This window comes from Podarcis bocagei, assembly GCF_964188305.1.
Source record: "Podarcis bocagei genome assembly, chromosome: 6".
Classification (NCBI taxonomy): Eukaryota; Metazoa; Chordata; class Lepidosauria; order Squamata; family Lacertidae; genus Podarcis; species Podarcis bocagei.
In genome coordinates this window covers 41,651,261-41,673,221 of record NC_138130.1, presented here as the reverse complement: position 1 = coordinate 41,673,221, position 21,961 = coordinate 41,651,261, and the positions used below count along the sequence as shown (strand labels likewise).

The 21,961-nt window shown below is 42.2% G+C and overlaps 2 protein-coding genes across 6 annotated transcripts in view; one reads left to right on the top strand and one right to left on the bottom strand.

Moving 5' to 3' along the window:
- Nucleotides 1–21,961, top strand: part of SCML2 (Scm polycomb group protein like 2) — a 187,130-nt gene that overhangs the window by 51,080 nt on the left and 114,089 nt on the right. The gene's annotated exons all lie outside the window — the stretch shown is intronic.
- Nucleotides 3,553–21,961, bottom strand: part of RAI2 (retinoic acid induced 2) — a 73,054-nt gene continuing 54,645 nt past the window's right edge. For 4 of the 5 annotated variants that reach the window (XM_081199186.1, XM_081199187.1, XM_081199189.1 and 1 more), the window contains exon 2: nt 3,553–5,756. In XM_081199186.1, the coding sequence (XP_081055312.1) occupies nt 3,988–5,652 (1,665 nt within the window). In that variant the 5' untranslated portion in view covers nt 5,653–5,756 and the 3' untranslated portion in view covers nt 3,553–3,987. Of the gene's footprint in view, nt 5,757–11,031; nt 11,053–21,961 lie in introns of those variants that run through there. The other variant, XM_081199188.1, reaches the window with a different exon arrangement.

Below are 21,961 nucleotides of genomic sequence, written 5' to 3'. Positions count from 1 at the left end.
TAAGGTGCTACTGGAAGGAATTTTTTTATTTTGACTATGGCAGACCAACACGGCTACCTATCTGTAACTGGAACCATATAAATAATGTTCAAGTTCATTCCAGCCAACATCTAGCAACATGGTTGGTATTCAAAATGCTTAATTACCCATCTCCAGCCTTAGAAATATAGCAAGGCATTTCTTACACAGAGATATTTAGCAGGCCTCAACAAAGGGATTCCTCTGCCCAGACATGGGATGGCTGTAGTGAGATCTAAACATTAAGTATTGTGTCCCTCTTTAAAATGTCGCAGTGACCGACTTGTCTCCTTTCAGAAAATCTCACCGGAATACACATGCCCAGTTTCATACTTGGAACTACTGCTCATGGGTTCAAAATGGTTGCTGACCTGTGATCTAGCATTCCAAAAAGTCCATTCACACACATCTACACTTTGTTTTTACTGCTGGGGAGAGGGAAGGAGATGCCAAGTTCAGATTTCCATGTAAAGGTAAAGGACCCCTGACAGTTAAGTCCAGTCGCTGATGACTCTGGGGTTGCAGCACTCATCTCACTTTACAGACCGAGAGAGCCAACGTTTGTCCACAGACAGTTTTCCCTGGTCATGTGGCCAGCATGACTAAGCTGTTTCTGGTGAAACCAGAGCAGCGCACAGAAACGACGTTTACCTTCCCACCGGAGCGGTACCTATTTATCTACTTGCACTTTGACATGCTTTTGAACTGCTAGGTTGGCAGGAGCAGGGACTGAGAAACGGGAGCTCACCCCGTCTCAGGGATTTGAACCGCCGACCTTCTGATCGGCAAGCCCAAGAGACTCAGTGGTTTGGACCACAGTGCCACCCGTGTCCCCTCAGATTTCCATACACAAGCATTTAAATGTTTTTGGGCTTTCCTGGAAAACTGGTTTCGGGGCTTGACTCACCTCCAGCACACCTTGTGGAACCACTTGCATGCCCTCCAGCGAGATCAATGGATGTTTTCTCTAGGATCCCTGTAAGAGACGCTGTTCATGCCCACCTCTCTCGCTCTCTCCCCAGAGAGAAAGCAGAATAGTGAAGAAACTTTAAATTATTGAAGGTGCACCAAAGCAAATGAGAGTCAAGCCCAGCAGTTACAACACATGAGATGCAGCCCTGGATCCCTTCCCAGTGCCACAGAGGAAGTGCCGACATGATTGCAAGGCTCTTCACCCACCCCCAGATACTGCAACTGGTTTGGGTTGCTTATACAATCCCGACTGCATTTATAGTCTCTGATGACACTCGTAAAAATGGCAGTAGTTAAAAACAAAGGTAGCAGCATTACCTGTGGTAATCAGACAAATCAAATTGACAAAAACAACCCCAATCCTATTATCAAGTAAAAGAACAGCAAAACAACACACAATGCCACAACAGCAAAGAGCCAAAATGACAATCCCAAACTCACCAGCAGAAGACCCGGTTCTGCTGAAACAGTTACACCTTTAGATGGCAGTAGAACACTGACCTTTTTACCTCATCCAAACTGTTGGTGCAGTAAATTCCACATAGGCGGTGTTGTCGCAGAGAAAGTCGTCTTCCGCGTTGCCACCAACTCTGCCTCAGGATGTAGTGGCACAAGCAATATTTCTATTAAAAAACAGTAAATTCACAGAGCAGGTGGGCAGTCCTCCCAAGCTGTTTAGAGCTTTTGAAGTAATAACTAGCATTGCAAATTGCATCTAAAAATAGTGGAATGACCAATATATCTGGTAACATGATTCTAAGACCCAGTCATGATTCTTGCTGCAGGATTCAGTGCTAACCAAAGTTCCCAAGTGGTCTTCAAGAGCTGCCCCACAAAGCATGCATTACAGCAGTCCAGTCAAGATTTAACTAATAACATGTCTGATTGTGGTCTGACTGCACCAGAAAAGGACACAGCAGCTGAAACAACAAAAGCACTCGAGATAAGATGTGAGCATCTAGAAGAAACCTAAGAGCTCTACCAGTCTGCAAACGTGAAATTTTAAGGGCAACCTAATTTGGAGTAGGCTGACAATTCTATCCCTGGTGTGGTCATCCTGTCCATCACTGACTGCAAACAGATTCAGAGTGTCCACAACCTCCACAGAATGAGATAACAAAAGAGAAGACAAAGCCTGGCGTCATCCACATCCTGACAGCCACCCATTCCATAACACCAGGCGCCTCTACTCAGTGATGTGGAGTACACATTTTTAAAAAGCACTAGGGGATAAAATGGAACCCTGCACGACACCATAAGTCAGTGACCAAGACATCGATCAAACGCCCCCGACAATACCACCTTCTGAAACATGTTGTCCTGGAAAAACCACAAAGCACCACAATCCCCAAAATCCCTATTCAGAGACAACACAAGCTTGAAGAATAACGGCACGGAAGCTGCTTGGAAGATCCGATATAAACAATGTCGTTGCACTCCCCCTGTCTAGTCCCCACATAGATAGACCTAGGAGACTTTTCATTTTATGTTTTTCCATATTTGTATGCCTAGCTTTTGTTTGGTTAAAGAAAAAGGTAAAGGGACCCCTGCTCATTAGGTCCAGTCACGAACGACTCTGGGGTTGCGGCGTTCATCTCGCTTTACTGGCTGAGGGAGCCGGCGTACAACTTCTGGGTCATGTGGCCAGTATGACTAAGCCACTTCTGGCGAATCAGAGCAGTGCACGGAAACGCCGTTTACCTTCCCGCCGGAGCGGTACCTATTTATCTACTTGCACTTTGACGTGCTTTTGAACTGCTAGGTGGGCAGGAGGCTGGGACTGAGCAACGGGAGCTCACCCTGTCACGGGGATTCGAACCGCCGACCTTCTGATCAGCAAGCCCTAGGCTCTGTGGTTTAGACCATAGCGCCACCTGCGTCCCTGTATGGTTAATGATATACAAATTGCCTGTCACTGGGCAAACTTGCACATAAACGTGTACATTAGGAGAAATGCACACTAAAATGATGGCAAAATTGAAGGGAACCAAACGGATATAGAAATGCGGCAAAGCCAACTTAAAGTTTGGAGACGTAAAAAACAGAGAAAAGTGGAAATTGTTAGCTTCCGTACTTCTAAGTGTATAGAAGATCCCCACCCCACCCCCCACCCCAAGGCCATTATTTTGCATCTAATTCTAGTCAGTGGATTCCAGGGATCTGGGAGGAAAAAACCCCAAGGATACCTAACAACCTGATGCCTGTTGAACCTTTGTCTATATTACTACACGGAGGGTGGGAGATGCAGCTTGTCCTCACCCACTTTCAAACAGAAGTTAACTTTCTTTTTACAGAACGGATGGATATACTTGTTGGACTATGCAAATGTAGTTTTGCTATAATATTAACATTCATCTTTCAGTCTGCATAGTTCAAAATGCATCACTGCTAAAAATGTGATGAAGAGTGCCAAGGGTAAAACTGGGTAATGAGCTTGGATTATTTCAACAGCTCAAGAACACGGCAAGTCAACAGCTATACAAGTTTCCAGACTTGTACCAAACCTTTTTGGACCCAGAGTGCAAATCATATATAAAAAAGTACAAAATACCGCAACCAAACTAGCACATACAAATATTTATTCTGAAAGTTCCATTCTACCCACCATTGTTCAGAATTACATCATCAAAGCACTTCCTGGCAGTGAAAATAGCTCTTACCCCTCTGGCTCATTCACCCACTGTATCCCATTAAAGCTGCAAATGTGCAATCCACTTGAAAAATATGCTGCTTTTTATTTAGTTTTCATGAAAAGTTTAGAACGCAACAAGGTGGGAGGGGGACCCATTGTACAGGGAAGACGTAGCCAGTTCTCTCCAGCTGTCTTCCCCCCACCCAAGCTGCTCCACCCCCTTCCCTTCCCCTCCCCTCCCCACTCCACAGTCCTCTGCCTCAAAATAACTTAAAAGATAGCTTAACATTTTAATGCAATTTAAAATGAAGTGCATCTCTTTATTTATAATAATTATACCTTAAAACATTCTAAAACCTCATAAATTACTTTCTTGGAAAAAAGGCCGCGAGCCGCTGCTTTTTGATTGGGAGAATGTGTATTTCCTGCGAGCTCATTTTCTTTAACTTGACACTCCTGTTTTTTATAGGTTTCCTAAGGGCTTCTGCATTATCCCGGACTTCCGGCTGGTTCTTCACGTCATAAGACTGCAACACCGAGTCCTGGGGCATGTCCCTTTTGAAGGAAAAGTTTTTCGTCGAAACCCCCGAGAGGCCCTTTATCTTGCCGCAGAAAATGGTAGGCACCGCATCTTTGACAGAGACGATCACTTTAGCCGTCTGTGATGTGCTCACGATCTCAATGTTATTGCCAGTGGGCGGCTCGCAGGGTGCTATACTGGTCTGGTCCACCAGCCATTTGGGCTGCTGTCTCAGGAGTTCAGACGAGCCGCTACTGATCACTCTGCTTTCCACCTTTGCCGGAGCCTCGTGCAGTTTGCAAGGAGCAAAGGGCAAAACTGCACCGGAAAGCTTATCCGCTGCAGAATGAGAAGCGCCATCCATCGCGGATCCAGATCGGGTGCCGTTATTGCTTGCTTCGGTGCTGCTAGCCTTCCGACAGGAAGTAATCGAGAGGTCCAAAGCGCCGCCCTCCAGTGAGAGCTGGGAATTGTCCTCGCCTTCCTTAAGCAAAGGGGCTGTTTTCATGGACAGATCGAGGACCTCGTTCTCGTTACTCATCTTGATGACAGTGTGCCGGTTCAGCTGGGAAAGCTCTCTGTGGTGGATGAAATCAAATGGTTTGGTTTCTTCTTTCTCCAAGGGAGTCTGGGTGCCTTTGCAGGAATGCAAGACGAACGAAGCAGCTGGTTTCGGGCAGTCCACATTGGCCTTAGACTCAGCACCGTGGGGCACAGGGATGGGAATGGGGATAGGAATAGGAACTGGGACTGGCAGAGGAACAATCACGGGGTACGGTACTAAGAGTGTGGCTGGCGGAACCAGTGGAGATAACGGGGAGCTGAAGGGCTGTGGTGGGGGGACAGAAGAGCAGTCTGGGGGTGGCTGATAGGGCGAAGGACCTAAGGCGCCTTGTGTGGGAAAGAGATCCTGCAAGACAGCAGCAAATCCTGGTGTCTGAAACACAGGAGGCAAGACAGACTCCTGAGCTGTATTTGATGGTTTCTGATCCAACAGTTGCGGCTGTCCCAACGGAGCAGAAGAGCCCTGAAATAGGTTGCTGTGAATGGAGTTGGCTGCACAGGGAGAACTCTGCGGTAACACCAGTGGGGAGTTTAAATGCTGGAACACATGTTGCTCTAAGAGGACAGGCAGTGGCACAGGGCCTTGGGTGGTCATGACGTAGGGAGTGTTGCCATTCGGAGCAATCTGAGGGGCTGTGCTTCCTGCTACTTGGAGGTGTATTGGGAGAACCACGGGGCTGTCTCCTAAGCAAATGGGCTGAAGCACTGTGGCAGCTACCTTGAGAGCGACCCCGCTTTGGGATTCTGCTGGCGGTGTCAATATTGATGGAGCGGGGACAGTTACCAGCGGCGAAAGTGCTTTCTTCATCAAGTCTGCTGAATTGATATTCCAGGCTTCTGCCGTTATCAGCTGGGCAACTCCATTCTCTAGCTTGTTTGCCATAGCAGAGGGCGAGGTGGTAACATCCATGGGCAGGTTTTGCGTGTCCTTATATAGTTCCTCCATTTCGCAGGGTTTCCAAGGCTTTGCAGAACTGTAGTTTACATAGCTGTCACGGGCATCCAATTAATCTCTGGGCAGCCCAAAACATCCACATCAACACTACTGGCCTGCAAAAGAGAGAGATGTTTTAAGCACGGCATAACTCGCTTGCTTAAAATAATAACTGCAACTTTCTCTTTCTTTCTCTCTTTCTAAGACCACCTGTCACCAAAATGGAACATTAAGTGTTTCCACCCTTTGGGGACAAGAAGTCCCATGGTTCTGTATCCTGGGCATATGTGTGTATAGAATATATGCATATACAGAACATACATCTTTTGAGTGTTACTTGAAGAGTCCTGGGGAGCTTAAAGATAGCCATAAACAAAGATAATTTAAGGACTGAAGCTACTACGGGGGGGGGGCGCTAGAAGCAGAGCAAGAATTCAGGCTGTTCATTTCACACTTTTAAACAAAGCTTCATGCAATGGCGTCATGTGACACAGGGAAGCAGCTGCACTGTTTACACTCAACAAGAGCCCCAAATTGAGGTGCCCTAAAAATAACTCATGATAAAAGCGATGCAGTCTTGGACTTGGAAAGCTTCAGTGCAACTGAAAGAATCAAATACTTTCTGCCTTGCAAACTCTTAAAGCCAGCCAGTGCAAACATACCATTTGTGATAGGTCCATAGATTGTATTGAAGCAGCACCACAAAGCCCTGCACATGCACACACAACCACACACCCCACTTTGTGGGCTTTTAATCTGAGCCATATTTTAAAAGGAACTAGTTCTTCAGCGCTATACAATGGCGGAAATAGAAATCTGTATTAAGAAAGACACACAGAATTAAAATCAAAGCTGATTTAGATGTACTCTGACAGCCTAATCTTAACTGCGCAGATGTCGGTAGGGGGGAGAGAGAGAGAGAGAGGGAGAGAGAGGGAGAAAAGCACTCTTTGTAAACCAGGAGTGGTTTAGCACAATGTCGAGAACATTCTGCCCACCCTCAAGGCACTAAGCACAAATCATTTTTGCTGCGAAAGCTTCTCCACCCTCACAGATACTGGTATTGTCAGATGTTTCTTACTTAAAAGGATGCTTCTTAATGCAGAACTTTAGAGCCCAAGGAGTCACATAAATGTATCACTTATGTCCTAAGAATCTTGCATCTTTATATTCTGTTCCCATCTGCCCTTTAGATTTTATACCATTTGGAATGAAATCTTGCTCACCACCATTATCTCAATGCACTGTTAATCTGCTCCCAAGTCCTTGAAGCGTGGCAGGCTACAACCCTAATCAATCAAATAAATTTTGTAGTGCTGTTCTATAGAAGCAGCGACAGAAAAAATCAGGCCAATAGCAAGAAAAAATAATGTATAATAATAAAAAGCAACAACAAAATGCATAGATCTATTTAAAGTAGATCCCAATCCAACTTCTGCCCACCACTTGCCTACAGTTATTTTGTTTTTTTGTTTTTTTATAAAATTTTTATTGGTTTTACAACATTTCTAAGAAAAACAAACAAACACAAAAAGTGACAAACATACACGAATAGTTTCAAACATATTTTCATAAACCTCTTTTCTTGGACTTCCCCATACCCCCCCTCTCTGCATCCCAATGTCCATATTTCAACTAGCAACTCCCAATTGTTACTTTCTAATCTCTGTCATCTTAGTCCTCTTTTATGGTCTAGCCTTGTATCCCTGTACCCTTTTGCTTCTGGAAACCACAACATTTTAGCATTCATTAAGTTTATAGTAGTCCTTAAGATAGCTTTTAAATTTTCTCCATTCTTCTTCCACCGTCTCTTTTCGTTGATCACGGATTCTGCCTGTCATCTCGGCCAGTGTCATATAGTCCATCACTTTCATCTGCCATTCTTCCAAAGTGGGTAAATCTTGTGTCTTCCAATACTTTGCGATGAGTATTCTTGCTGCAGTTGTGGCATACATAAAGAAAGTTCTATCTTTCTTTGTCACCAATTGGCCGACGATGCCCAAGAGAAAGGCCTCTGGTTTTTTAGAAAAGGTACATTTAAGTACCTTTTTCATTTCATTATAGATCATTTCCCAGAAGGCCTTTATCTTCGGGCATGTCCACCAAAGGTGATAGAAAGTACCTTCAGTCTCTTTACACTTCCAACATTTATTATCGGGCAAATGATAGATTTTTGCCAGTTTGACTGGGGTCATGTACCACCTGTAAACCATTTTCATGATGTTTTCCTTTAAGGCATTACATGCCGTAAATTTAATACCGGTGTTCCATAACCATTCCCAGTCAGCTGACATAATGTTATGTCCAACATCCTGAGCCCACTTAATCATAGCCGATTTAACTGTTTCATCCTGTGTGTTCCATTTCAACAATAAGTTGTACATTCTAGATAAATTCTTAGTATTGGGTTCTAACAATTCGGTCTCTAGTTTTGATTTTTCCACCTGGAAACCGATTTTCCTATCCTGTTTAAAAAATTCCATTATTTGGCGATATTGAAACCAACTTTCTACTTTATGCTTCAATTTCTCCTGACTTTGTAGTTTGAACTTATCTCCATCCTGTTCTAAGATTTCCCAATACTTCGGCCATCCGACCTCCATATTGAGTTTCTTCACTGCTTTAGCCTCCACTGGTGACACCCATCTAGGGGTTTTATTTTCCAATAGGTCTTTATATCTTATCCAAACATTAAATAATGCTTTTCTAACAATGTGATTTTTAAAGGTACTGTTAACTTTGTCATACCAAAGATATGCATGCCAACCGAAAGCATTATTGAAACCTTCCAGATCCAAGATGTCCGTGTTCTCGAGGAGCATCCATTCTTTCAGCCAGCAAAAAGCTGCTGCCTCATAGTACAATTTTAGGTCCGGCAGGGCAAAACCCCCTCTTTCTTTAGCGTCAGTCAGTATTTTAAATTTAATTCGGGGCTTTTTGCCCTGCCAGACAAATTTCGAAATGTCTTTGTGCCACCTCTTAAAACATTCCATCTTGTCGAGAATCTGCAAGGTCTGAAACAGAAATAACATTCTAGGCAATACATTCATTTTAATTACTGCAATTCGGCCTAACATTGACAGTTTCAAATTTGACCATATTTCTAGGTCCTTTTTAATTTCTGACCAACATTTTTCATAGTTGTCCTTATACAAATTCACATTCTTAGATGTTAAATAAACCCTAGGTATTTCACCTTCTTGACCACAGTCAAACCTGTACTAGGTCATCTGCATACGCTCTTAACTTATAATGTTTAGCTCCGACCTGCACACCTTTGACCTGCTGGTCATTTCTTATCATATTCAGGAACACCTCCAGAACTGAAATGAAAAGTAATGGGGAAATTGGGCACCCCTGTCGTGTTCCTTTTTCTATCTTAAGTTCCTCAGTCACAACATTATTTACAATCAGTTTAGCTTTTTGTTCAGAATATATTGCAGCCATACCATTCTCAAAACCCTGGCCTACCCCCATCCCATGAAGATTCTTCCTCATAAAACTCCAAGAAATATTATCAAAGGCTTTTCTCCGCATCCACAAAGATCAATACTGCTTTAGTGTTTATATTCACCTCCAGCTGCCTACAGTTATTTTGAACTACTATAATGTGTGTTTTGACCAATGAAACAACCATCTTGGATTTGTGTATTTGTTTTCTACTTGTAATACTGAGGAACTGCTTATGGTGTTTGCCACCATTCTGCATTAAGTAGATATCTGTTATTCCTTTTATTCTTTTTTGTGATTATTCTACATTTTGTTTATGATTACACGTATATTGCATCTTTTCTCCAAGGTAGGGTACAGGGTCCTCCCCCCGCCCCACTTTAGCCTCACAAACCCCTGTGCTGAGAGTAGGGGACTGTCTCCCAGGTTCATGACTAAGTGTCCATTTGAACCCTGGGCCTCTCAGGTTCTAGTCCAGCTGCTTCGTTGTTAACAGACTTTTTTCTCCCCTCTTTTATTTTGTTTGTGAGGCTTGTTCTTTCACCCACCCATTTTATTTTATTTTCTGTACTCTACAGAATAACACCATGATGAAATGCTGATGAGAAAAAGGCTCCACGGAAAACTTTTATCTTATGATGGGAAAGAACATTTTATCTTAAAAACAACAAGTAGGTAACTGGATAATTTCAGGCTGCAAGAATACTTATCGCGAAGTACTGGAAAACACAAGATCTACCCACTCTGGAAGAATGGCAGATGAAAGTGATGGACTATATGACATTGGCCGAGATGACAGGCAGAATCCGTGATCAACGAATGGAGACGGTGGCAGAAGAGTGGAGAAAATTTAAAAGCTATCTTAAGGACCATTATAAACTTAATGAATGTTAAAATGTTCTGGTTCCCAGAAACAAAGGGATACAGTGACACAAGGTCAGACTATAGAGAGGACTAAGAGGACAGAGGTGGAGAGTAACAATTGGGAGTTGCTATAAAAATATGGACATTGGGATGCAGAAAGGGGAGGTATGGGGAAGTCTGAGAAAAGAGGTCTACGAAAATAGGGGATGAAACTATACATGTATGTTTGTTCTTTTTAAGTGTTTGTTTGTTGTTTAAAACTTTGTAAAACCAATAAAAATTATATTAAAAAAAAAAAAGGATAATTTCAGGCTGTTTGTTTTCTTTTTTCTTATATTCTTACTGGCAACACAGCTTAGTCATGTTAATGGTTACTCTGGCTAACTGCGAGGCAAACAAAAACAACCTGTATTTGTGAAAGCCCAGGACAAACAGTTCCAAACGTAATCCTATAAACACTGACAAATTTTAAGGCTATATACTCTGACAAAGGCAGATGAGCCCTTAACATGCATGCTATTGAGCAGTGGTCCGTTCGCAATAGCTGCAAACCCTGACCCCACACGAGGTGCTAAAGGCATAAATTGCCCTCCTCACCTCTCTGCATTAAAACATTAATGCTGTATTGTCGACGTGGCAGTGGCTTTGCTCGTTTCAATTGAAACGGAACACTAAAAATGAATTCCAGCCACCTTTATCAGTGAAGAATTTCAAAGAGAAACATGTTTTTTTGGAGAACTAGAAACGGTTCAATGGCAGAGGAGAAAATTATAGCCCCAGTTATAATCTCCACAATAGCTTCTCACTCAGACAGAAAATCTAAGGCTGCAATTGGCAAGTATTGATGTCAACAGGCTTAAGCACCCCTAACCTCTGACTGCAGCCTGAGAGTGTTGCATTCAATTCCAACCTGACAATGCAGCCGTTGCTTCTTTGTCCCAAATGCACCTTGTTACACCAAATATAATCTAATACGAACTTTGGCCAAAGATTTCTCAATTCCTATTTTAAAATGGTGGCGTTATGAAGGAGACGGTACTTACACCATGACCACCACAAGCAATATCATCTTCTCACCTGCCAATGTTTCTATTTAACAGTAATCCTCAAAAGCTGGCTCCATGGCTCCTCCATCCTACATTTTGATATAGAAAGGTTTCTTGCCATATATGCACACACTGAATAACTAAAATAATAATAATTTATTATTTATACCCCGCCCATCTGGCTGGGTTTCCACAGCCACTCTGTGCGGCTTCCAACAGAATATTAAAATACAACAGTCCGTTAAACATTAAAAACTTCCTTAAACAGGGCTTGCATTCAAACAATAAAACATCAGGAGTTGGTGAGAGGAGTGCCTGTTGTGATAGCTATGGAAAAAAATCTATTTATGACTCTGAATGAAAAGCTATTGAGGATTAAAATTCACAACACACACCTTATTGGCTAACTATGCAAGCTTCGTTCATGCTCAAAAGAAATATCCTTCAGCAGCAATGTGTGGCACTAAGACACTCTTCTGAAAAGGCAAGTTAGCAATATCTGCTGGTTGGTATAAAAAAAGACCAAAACAAGAAGTCGAAACGCAAATGGTCTGAACAGCTGCCACTTGATGATGAAGTGTTATCATAGCACATAATTTACCCAGGTCTTCCAGTATAAGCAAACAGTATATTGATCACACAGTCTGAGCCTAGGGCTTACTGATCTAGTAAACACATGCTCCGGGTGGGGATACACTGACTAATCGTTCACACGTCACAAAGCTTGATGCTATACAGACACTGCAGAGACATTGCATTAGCGATAGGAAGATGCAGATGTATAGCGGATAAATCCTTAAACAATTTTAAGAAACGGCACTATTTCATTGGCTGTGCTAAAACTCCTCTAATACGTGTCTACACATATGCAGCGAATAAGGCAAGAATATACAAGGGTATCGCACATCTTTGTCCAAAACATGGTGAAAGTTTAAAAACTATTTCCTCTTCTGTGCTTTGGATTGTTTTATTTGTTGCTGCTTAATTAATAGTGATCTCTGTTTTCATGAGAAACTAATGACCTCACAGGACACAGGGGACCTCCCATTCCCCTGCCTAATCAATTTAACTATGAAAAATAGTGAAATTATAGTGAAAATGATACTACAAAGGAGACTTGCAAGGCAGGCTAAGGGGATTAATATACAGAAAGCACAGGAAAGAAAACAGATAACTGAGTAGGATCAAAGTATAAGACAAGATAAAAGACTGGTTTGCTTAAACTTAACTATCCTCCGTCTCCAAGCACTGCAACATTTAAGCCGTACAGTTTTGCTATGCTAGACACAGAGAACAGCCACACCAGACTGATAATAAGTTCTATCATAGGCAGGCATCTTGAAGAAAAACCTATGGGTTTTTTTCTCTTTGAAATACAATCAAGATATATTGCTTTCCAGGTTGAGCAGTCTCTCTCTCTCTCTCTCAATAGGTTTATTGGGCTGTATCCAACTAAACCCTACTCATAATAATTCTATTGAAATGAACGAAGCTAACAATTAAATTCCATTGATTTCAATGACTCAGCTCTGAGTATGGCTTAGTCAGAAACCGATTTTTGGCACTGCTTTTCGTTGTTGTTGACAACAGCAGGAGAAGGCTTAAGAAGTAGAAACAGAAAAATGAAGCTATCCTTTTTTAAAGCTAGTAGATAAATGACAAGTGTGTATGTATCACACTCAAACACACACAAGGGACATCTATAAGTTGGCACCATTTTGGCAGCCCTGTTCACCTATGTTAAGTGAAAAACAAAAAGATACTGAGTGTTATTAAGGCTTGGCCATGTACCATAAGATAGATAAATAACCTTCCTCTATTCCTCCTTAACCATTCAGCACACTGTCATGCCAGATATTCCACAAACTCTCATTCCTACTTACAAAACTGCTTAATTTTTTACAGCAATGAAAATGGATCTGTAAATGCTGCTAGGCATCCCAGCCTGGCAGAGATAAGACTTAAGTGCATGTGATGAATGCTATGCCATAGAGAGCAACATGCAAATGTTATTAAAGGAAGTGGTGATTAATTCCATTGTGTTTAGCCACCGCTGAGAGCAGGGCACCTAAGTCATGTAGCACAGTTATGTGCCATAAGACATAATCAGAGCGTTTGAATCAGGAAAATTGCCAAGTGTTTGGCAAGTCTTAATACTGTACCAAGTCTTAATACTGTACATGCTTGTAGACACTTCAGATGCCTACTTAAATCTTCTTTGCTATTCATTTTTTATTCATCTTGCTGACAGGCATTTTCTGAGCTGGGTTCCTACTTCAGTTGTTAAGACTTTGATTACAGCTTCCAGTATTTGCGCTTACAGCATAGATAGATTTAACCATGACATGCAAGAAAAAAATGGAGCTGTTTTGAGAATAAAGCTGCTGTAGGTAATCCAGTGACCATCATACAGCTGCCCCTTGATCACTGGGAGAAAGAAAAACAAAATCCAGTAATTCTGGGTTTTGTTTGGACCCTCAGTCAAGCATCCAAAAACTTGTAAATACTCCAAAATTACATTCTCAAAATGGTTGAATCAGGTAGATGATGCAGACTTTCACAGACTAAAAAAATCTGTAATATTTTATAGTGCAAATGGGAAAACCTTCTAAGGCTGCAAACTAGTACTCTCCAGTACAAACTAGTAAGACTGCAAACTAGTGTTGAATAGTTGCGCAGTATCCCACAGACTGATCTAGAATGAACTAGACCAGGCTTCCTCAACCTTGGCCCTCCAGATGTTTTTGGCCTACAACTCCCATGTTCCCTAGCTAGCAGGACCAGTGGACAGGGATGATGGGAATTGCAGTCTCACAACATCTGGAGGGCCGAGGTTGAGGAAGCCTGAACTAGAATTAATACAACAAAGGCACAGTAATTTTAAAGCCAGCCAAGAAGCACTGAAGTGGCCAATCAACCACCACATCCCAAATTATGCCACGCACACACCAGCCATGGTACAAATATGGGCTGTGAAGTCTAGTGTTGCATAACCTCTGCAAAAATGGACACCAATGCAATCGCAGCTACTTATCTATTGGGTTAGGCTTCTAAATGATTCTCTAGTGACAAACCCTCATTAGCCATTATGAGAACACAACATGGCATCAGACATTCATAAGCATAACTTGAGACTTGGAACCTGCCATTTAGAAAATAGACAATAAAGTATAATAAAATGCCATAAATCCACCGGCAAGCAAAACAAGATGTCATCTATTTACTGGCACAGTAAAGACATAAAATCCATAAGGCTACATCTTCCAACTCATCCTCTTCAGTGCAAGAGATCTCACATTTCTGGCACCATAGTAAATGCCTTTCATGAAAAGATGTCCCAGTGAGAGTCCTGTTGTGATTATTACTTTGGGAATAAGTTCTCAGGGCATGCATAGGATTATGCTAGTATTAGAAGTATTTTTAAAATGGAAGTTGTCTTAGTCTCCTTTGGGGAAAAATGTATTAAACAAATTATACTGCTTGCAATTAAAGTCCCTCTGTTGATGGATTTAGTTTCATTTTTCATGTGCTTTATAGTCACCAGCAAAACAAAGAAAAATGAGCTATTCTAAGAACACAGCCACTAAAAACAAATAAAGAGGGGTGGTTGTTGTTTTTTTACAAGTAACTCTTGAATTTTATTTCCCTAGTAACTGATACATTTTAGATAAAAGGAAGCCATTTAAAATGCATGATGATAATAATAATAATAACAAGGAAACAGATTTTTCCACTAAAGTCTGACAACTAAATATTTGCTTTATTTCAGTCCAAATCTATGAACTACCATTGGCAAAAGCCAGGGGATTTTAAAATTGGATTTTAGTAGATGCTTACATAAAACTTAATGGCTACATCATGGTCACACACATCTGATGGGCAATGTCAAATCCAGAGCACTGTCCCAGAAGAAAACATCAGCCAAAGATCAAAATATTGTGACAGAATTAACTGTGTGCATTCCTGTCCCTGTAAAGCGTGGCAGGATTGGGAAGCATAAGATGTCTTTGGCGGAAATGAATTTCATCTGCAAGGCTGTATAATCTAACTGTAGTGAATGTGATAGAAAATAGCTGTTGTGGAGACCCATAGTTCTGAGCCATTCAATAGCTGGAGCTGCTAATAAAACAATTTAACTTTCCATTTCATTTTTATCATTAATATTAGTAATAAATTTATGAATCACATGTTATGTAAGTGCTGACATAAAAGTATCATAGAACAATTAAAAATAGTTTTAGAACTGTACAAAAATAACCCAGATTTAAAAACAATACAAGACAAGCACCAAAGCTGGAAAAGCTAATTGAAACGAGTAATGTTTTTGTTTCTGGAAAGTACCCGTTGTATCTCAACAGGAATGTTGTTCCACAGGACAGGGACAGTTGCACCAAAATTCCTATCATTAACAGCATTAACCTGAAAAGCTCAGCTGGTTACAGCATGGTGCTCAGAACGCCAAGGTTGCAGGTTTGATCCCTGTATGGGACAGCTGCATATTCCTGCGTTGCAGGGGGTTGGACTAGATGATCCCCAGGGTCCCTCCCAACTCTATGATTCTATGAGTTACTGTGGACCAGGCTTCTGATATTTTGGGGACCTGAAGGAGAAACTATCCTTAAGAAAGTAGTGACCTACTGAGTACAGTCTCCTACCCCCCCCCTTCTGTTGTACTGTAAGCAGAAGATTTCATTCGCTAGAAAGAGTCGGCGACTTTTTCTCCTTGAAGCTGTCATGTGCAAAATTTCAGTATTCTGTATGAAATTCAAGGCTGTAGTGCAGTAATCTGCAGCACTCTGGTGTTGATATAATGACATTAGAAATCCCTCCAATGTTCCTCCAACAAAGCACCCATGTCCTACAAATGAAAGCACACATATCCACACATATACCCGTATTTTTCGCTCTACAAGATGCACCAGACCACATGACGCACCTAGTTTTCGGAGTAGGAAAACAAGAAAAAAATATATTCTGAATCTCAGAAGCCAGAACAGCAAGCGGGATCGCTGCACAGTGAAAGCAGCAATCCCTCTCGCTATTCTGGCTTCTGGGATAGCTGTGCAGCCTGTATTCGCTCCATAAGACGCATACACATTTCCCCTTACTTTTTAGGAGGGAAAAAGTGAGTCTTATAGAGCAAAAAATACAGTAATTTCTCATTTGGGGCAAACTGCTGCAGTTCTGTTGCATGCAGGTGACTGAACTAGAATGCCAAACTCTCGAAAGACAGAAATTCCCCTTTGTTGTGGCTCCCACACTTAGGCAGAAGTGGATCTGTGGCTGTACTGGGCTTAAGGGAGGATTTGTGGATGAACCACAAGTGCGAAGTTCCTGGCCCGGTGCTGTTCTTGCTTCTGTTCAAGTACTGTACTGGATTTGTCCCAAGGAATGTTCATGTTGTCAGCACCAGCTGGGCAGGAGAGCGAGCGTGCATGACTGGCAGGCATTTTCTGCAGAGATTGTTTTGGTGGAGCAACCTCTACTTACTGCTGTAGAAACACTGGCTGATAATTATACAAGCATAATGAAGAAGGAGGGTAGCCTTGCAATGAAGATTGGGGGAGAGGGTTGTTAAATAGGCAAGGATATTTGTTCTTTTAAAAAGAAATCAAGGAGATGCTCACAGCAGAACTGGACATCGGCATGAGAAATAAATAACATGTTTTTGAAATGTCATGGGACTTCTGTGAGGATACAAACAGCCTTGAATGCTACTTTTATTCTAAAAAAACTATATGTGTACTTACCTGCATGTGGTTAAGCTTATAAGCACTTATTTGTGTGTGCACTCACACACACATATAAACCTGCCACCCTGGTTAAATCTCCCTTTGATCCACATCACAGCAGGTGAAGACAGAAGCCAGGCGTTTTACTTTTAAAATTGAATGCCTTCGCTTTAGTTAGCAGTCACTGTATCACAACAACTACATCAACAACAGTGTAGTAGCATGAAAAAAACACAACTGTCCCAAGTTATATACATGCCAGTTGTAGGGTTACTTTAAAGATGATCTTCCACACTTCCATGAGTGGACTGACACCTTTGGAGCCAATTCAGGGGTGGTAAACCTAGTGCAGGGGCCAAATGTGGTTCTCTGAGTCTTTCTATGTTAACCTCAGACCTGGGAAAATGCAACCATACTTTGAGAGAAGTAACAGCTCTATAAATCTCTGAAATCTTATATTTTAGCACTACTGTTTCTCCGTGTGTGTACGTGTGTTCACTGATGAAAATGCAGTATGCATTATTATTATTATTATTATTATTATTATTATTATTATTATTATTATTATTATTATTTATATACCGCCATATACCCGGAGGTCTCAGGGCGGTTCACAGAACAAAATCAGAATATAAAACCACAAAATATATAATCAAAATAAAAACAACAACCCATTAACAACTCCCTCAAAAAAACCACATTTTAAAAGGGCATAGGGTATCAATCAAATCAACTACTTAAAAGGTGTATAATGAAGGTACTATACTTCTACTACAGTTTGTATGTAATACGAAAACTGCACAACTTCAAACCACAATTTCATTTTTCCTATATGAGGCTGCTGCATTAAATGGACCGTTCTAATTCATCATCATTGAACCAAAGCCCTTCTGGGCCATATCGCCAACTCTCCCTGAAAATATGATTTTCTATTTGACCTCTCTCCTAGAAATTAAAGGACACAGTCCAATAGCATTGTAAAGATGTTAAGCCTTGTCCTGACATGATCAGTTTGCAGCAGCAACTTTTAGTTTTTGGAATTGTGACAGAATGCCAATAATAATGCCTCACAACACAATCCTAAGCATATCTATTCAGAAGCAAGTGCTACTGAATTCAATGGCACTTACTCCCAAGTCAGTGGGGTGAAGATTGCAGCCACAGTCCTTCTCAGAGAGAGCTTGAGGAGGTGGAGGTGGCAAAGAGCCTTACTAGGGGGTGGGGGGCTGGCTAGTTCAACAATGAGGCAAGTAGGGAACCCGCCCCCACCCGTTACCTTAGAACAGTGTTTCCCAACCACTGTTCCGTGGCACACTAGTGTGCCGCGAGATGTTGCCTGGTGTGCCGCGAGATGTTGCCTGGAGGGAGGCGGGCGAGTCGGGCGGCGAGAGGCAGGGCGGCGGCGGCGAGGAGAGGCCGCCCAGCGCGGGGCTCTCGCCGTCTGCCTGCCTGGCTGCCTGCGAGCTCGGCGGGCAGCGCCTCCGTCCGCAGCGCCTGCCTCGCGGCTCTCATTCCCTACCCCTGCCAAAGCTCACCCAGCCAAGCCGCGCTCCCCTTCCTGCCTCGCTTTGCTGCCTCCTCCCCCCCACCCCCAAAGCTTGGAGGTTCCCCGGCAAGGGGGAGGGGAAAAAATTGAAACTTACACTTTCGTGCGTCCCTCCCGGCGTGACGCTGCGCGCTGACGTCACGGGACTGTAATGGTGGTGTGCCTCGAGATTTTTTTTCATCAAACAAGTGTGCCTTTGCCCAAAAAAGGTTGGGAAACACTGCCTTAGAAAACTATATTCTGCTTCATCATTGGCTCAGGTGCATTTAACACATTGTGGCTGACTATTAATCAAACACTTCAGCTCAAATGTCAAGATCCAAAGATTGTGGAGTTAGCTCCCAGAGAAGTTTACAGTTACTTTTCTCAAAACAGCAAGTTCCAAATGCCAAGAGGAGAACATGATGGTGATGTTACATAGATGCCCTGCGAAAAAATGAGTAATCAAAGTGTGGCTATTCCACAGTGTGGAGGCATCTTCTGTAGGAATCTGGCATTAGTAAAAGAAAAATATCACTTAGTATTGTATGTGCATAATTGCCGGAAGAAATATCAACAATCTCAGATATGCAGATGACACAACCTTGATGGCAGAAAGTGAGGAGGAATTAAATAACCTTTTAATAAGGGTGAAAGAGGAGACCACAAAATATGGTCTGAAGTGCAACATTTAAAAAAACAAACTAAGATCATGGTCACTGGTCCCATCACCTCCTGGCAAATAGGAGGGGAAGAAATGGAGGCAGTAAGAGATTTTATTTTCTTGGGCTCCATGATCACTGCAGATGGTGACAGCAGTCACGAAATTAAAAGACCCCTGCTTCTTGGGAGAAAAGCAATGACAAACCTAGACAGCATCTTAAAAATCAGAGACATCACCTTGCCACCAAAGGCCCGTATCCCAGTAGTCATGTATGGAAGTGAAAGCTGGGCCATCAAGAAGGCTGATCGCCGAAGAATTGATGCTTTTTGAATTATGGTGCTGGAGGAGACTCTTGAGAGCCCCATGGACTGCAAGAAGATCAAACCTATCCATTCTGAAGGAAATCAGCCCTGAGTGCTCACTGGAAGGACAGATCCTGATGCTGAGGCTCCGGTACTTTGGCCACCTCATGAGAAGAGAAGACTCCCTGGAAAAGATCCTGATGTTGGGAAAGATGGAGGGCACGAGGAGAAGGGGATGACAGAGGATGAGATGGTTGGACAGTGTTCTGGAAGCTACCAGCATGAGTTTGACCAAACTGCGGGAGGCAGTGGAAGACAGGAGTGCCTGGCGTCCTCTGGTCCACGGGGTCAGGAAGAGTCGGACACGACTAAACAACAAACAACCACCATTTCATGGAGTGGGGGAATGCATGGCTGTATCTGAGGTATTTTAACACTGCATTTGTTTGCATGAGGTGGAAATGATGCTAAGTACAGAGCACATTTTGGGGTAGACATCCAATTTGGCCTTCAAGCTTGCTCTGAATGGGAACATTATTTATTTATCTCAATTTTTGCAATGAAGTGAAAATGAAGTAAAAAGCAAAGTAGCAAAGTGCTGTAGTTTTAAACCAAGAACAACTCATGGATCCACCCAATTCAGATAATAAAGTTCGTAGAGTGTGTATGCTGAATACTGTCAAGGGAAAGGTCATTTCTATATAATGCTCATTATGAAGCTTGAGGGGATAGTTTATTACAAAAATGCAGCTCTTTCAAGATGTCTCTGTCAGTAATCATGATCTGCTGAGAAGAAAAAGTAGGGCAGATTAAATACCCTTTTCAACTGCTCTCAGTGTATTTCCAAAAAATGGTTTGAATGAAGGGGGGGGGGACCCAACCTACTCTGGTTTGTAAAATGTCAAAGACGTTTTTATTTTAAAAATAAATAAATAATGTTCCCATTCAGAGAAAGCTTGAAGGCCAAATTGGATGTCTACCCCAAAACTTAGCATTACAGTAACGCATCATTTCCACCTCACGCTCAACCCACATCATAGGAGATTACTAATTTTCTGAGTAATAAATATCCATGAATCCTGTTCTGAAACAAACGCAATGTTAAAAATACCTCAGATACAGCCATGCATTCCCCCACTCCATTCGGATTGGTAAAACTCCAATACGTACTAAATACTTTTCTATCTTCAAACTCCCATTATCTCAGAGTAGTACTGGTATGGTTACTTTTTAATCAGTTCTTCTTTCTATGCTGTGCAATACTAGCATGTACACAAATTATTGCTGGTACAGTACAATCACATCCAACACGGATTTAACTAGTGCAATTTCAATCATACATGTCTAAAGGCCATTAGTTGAAATCCTGAAATGCAGGAAGGCAGAAAGCTTAAAAGCTATTTTGTGCTGGATTTTTCTGGTGAAAAAAGAGCTTTTAAACTCTCTGCCTTGGGAAGCAAGGCTCTCTCAGCGTATCAGGTCTGGGATGAGATCTCATAGCAACTGGAATAGCTCTGTGAAATCCTCCCATGGCCTTCAAAGCTGGCGTGCAGAGAGGGCCTTGCTCCCCAAGCAAGGTAGAGAGCTTAAAAGCTCTTTTTGAGCGGGGAAAAGCCAGTTGTGGGGTGTGCCTGTGAGATCACAGAAGGCCCAGGATGTTTGCTTAGGGGCAATTCCAAGGGTTTGAGTATACAGTGGTGCTCCACAAGACGAATGCCTCGCAAGACGGAAAACTCGCTAGACGAAAGAGTTTTCCGTTTTGGAGGTGCTTCGCAAAAAGAATTTCCTATGGGCTTGCTTCGCAAGACGACAATGTCTTGCGAGTTCCTGCGGGGGTTTTCCCCTCCCCCCTTTTTCTAAGCCGCTAAGCCGCTTATCGGCTGATCCGATAAGCCGCTAAAAGCCGCTAAAAGCCGCTAATAGCGCTAATCGCCTTGCTTCGCAAGACAAAAAAGCCGCTAGACGAAGAGAATCACAGAACGGATTCTTTTTGTCTTGCGAGGCACCACTGTATATGTTTTTGCGCATATGCGGAACTCTTGGAATCGAATTCTAAGATGCGATCATACTGTATATGCAAATGTGGATGTTGAAGAAACCGTTATTGACATAAAGAAATTAAATATACACACACACGTCTTCAAGGTTACTCAAGGATTTTGTCATGTCTGCATTTTAGAGCAAACAAACCTGATTTGCAATTCCTAGGCTAATAAATCAGAACACAGATATGGTTCAGTTTTTTAAGACTTCTTTTAATTTTGCAGCACAGGTTTCTGCTGAAGTGTACTTAAATCCAAATTAAAATGTGCATTTTGTGAAAAACATAGAAAACAATGTGAATATTTCATGCAGTTAATAAATATCCTCAAACTGATACGGAAAGGAGATTGAACATACTTACGAATGAGCACATGCAAAACTGACAGAGACCAGAAACAGGCGAATCCTTCCATTCCCTACTCAAGGTTGTAGAACAAGGTTCCCCCCTCATTTATCATTATAAAACCCTGAGGTAGGCTAGGATGAGCACTGGTGATGGCTAAGGGTCACCCAGCGAGCTTCAAGGCACAGTCCAAGGTTTTTATAGTCTTTCCACTGCAACACAACTTGAATAAGGCTTGGGCACTATCTGATGAAGGGACTGCAATAATTCCCATTTCATATGAAGTGGGTTTTCCTTTGCTACAAGATTTGACCACTTCTGCTGCAGTAACACCATGTGCTTCTGTTTTCTC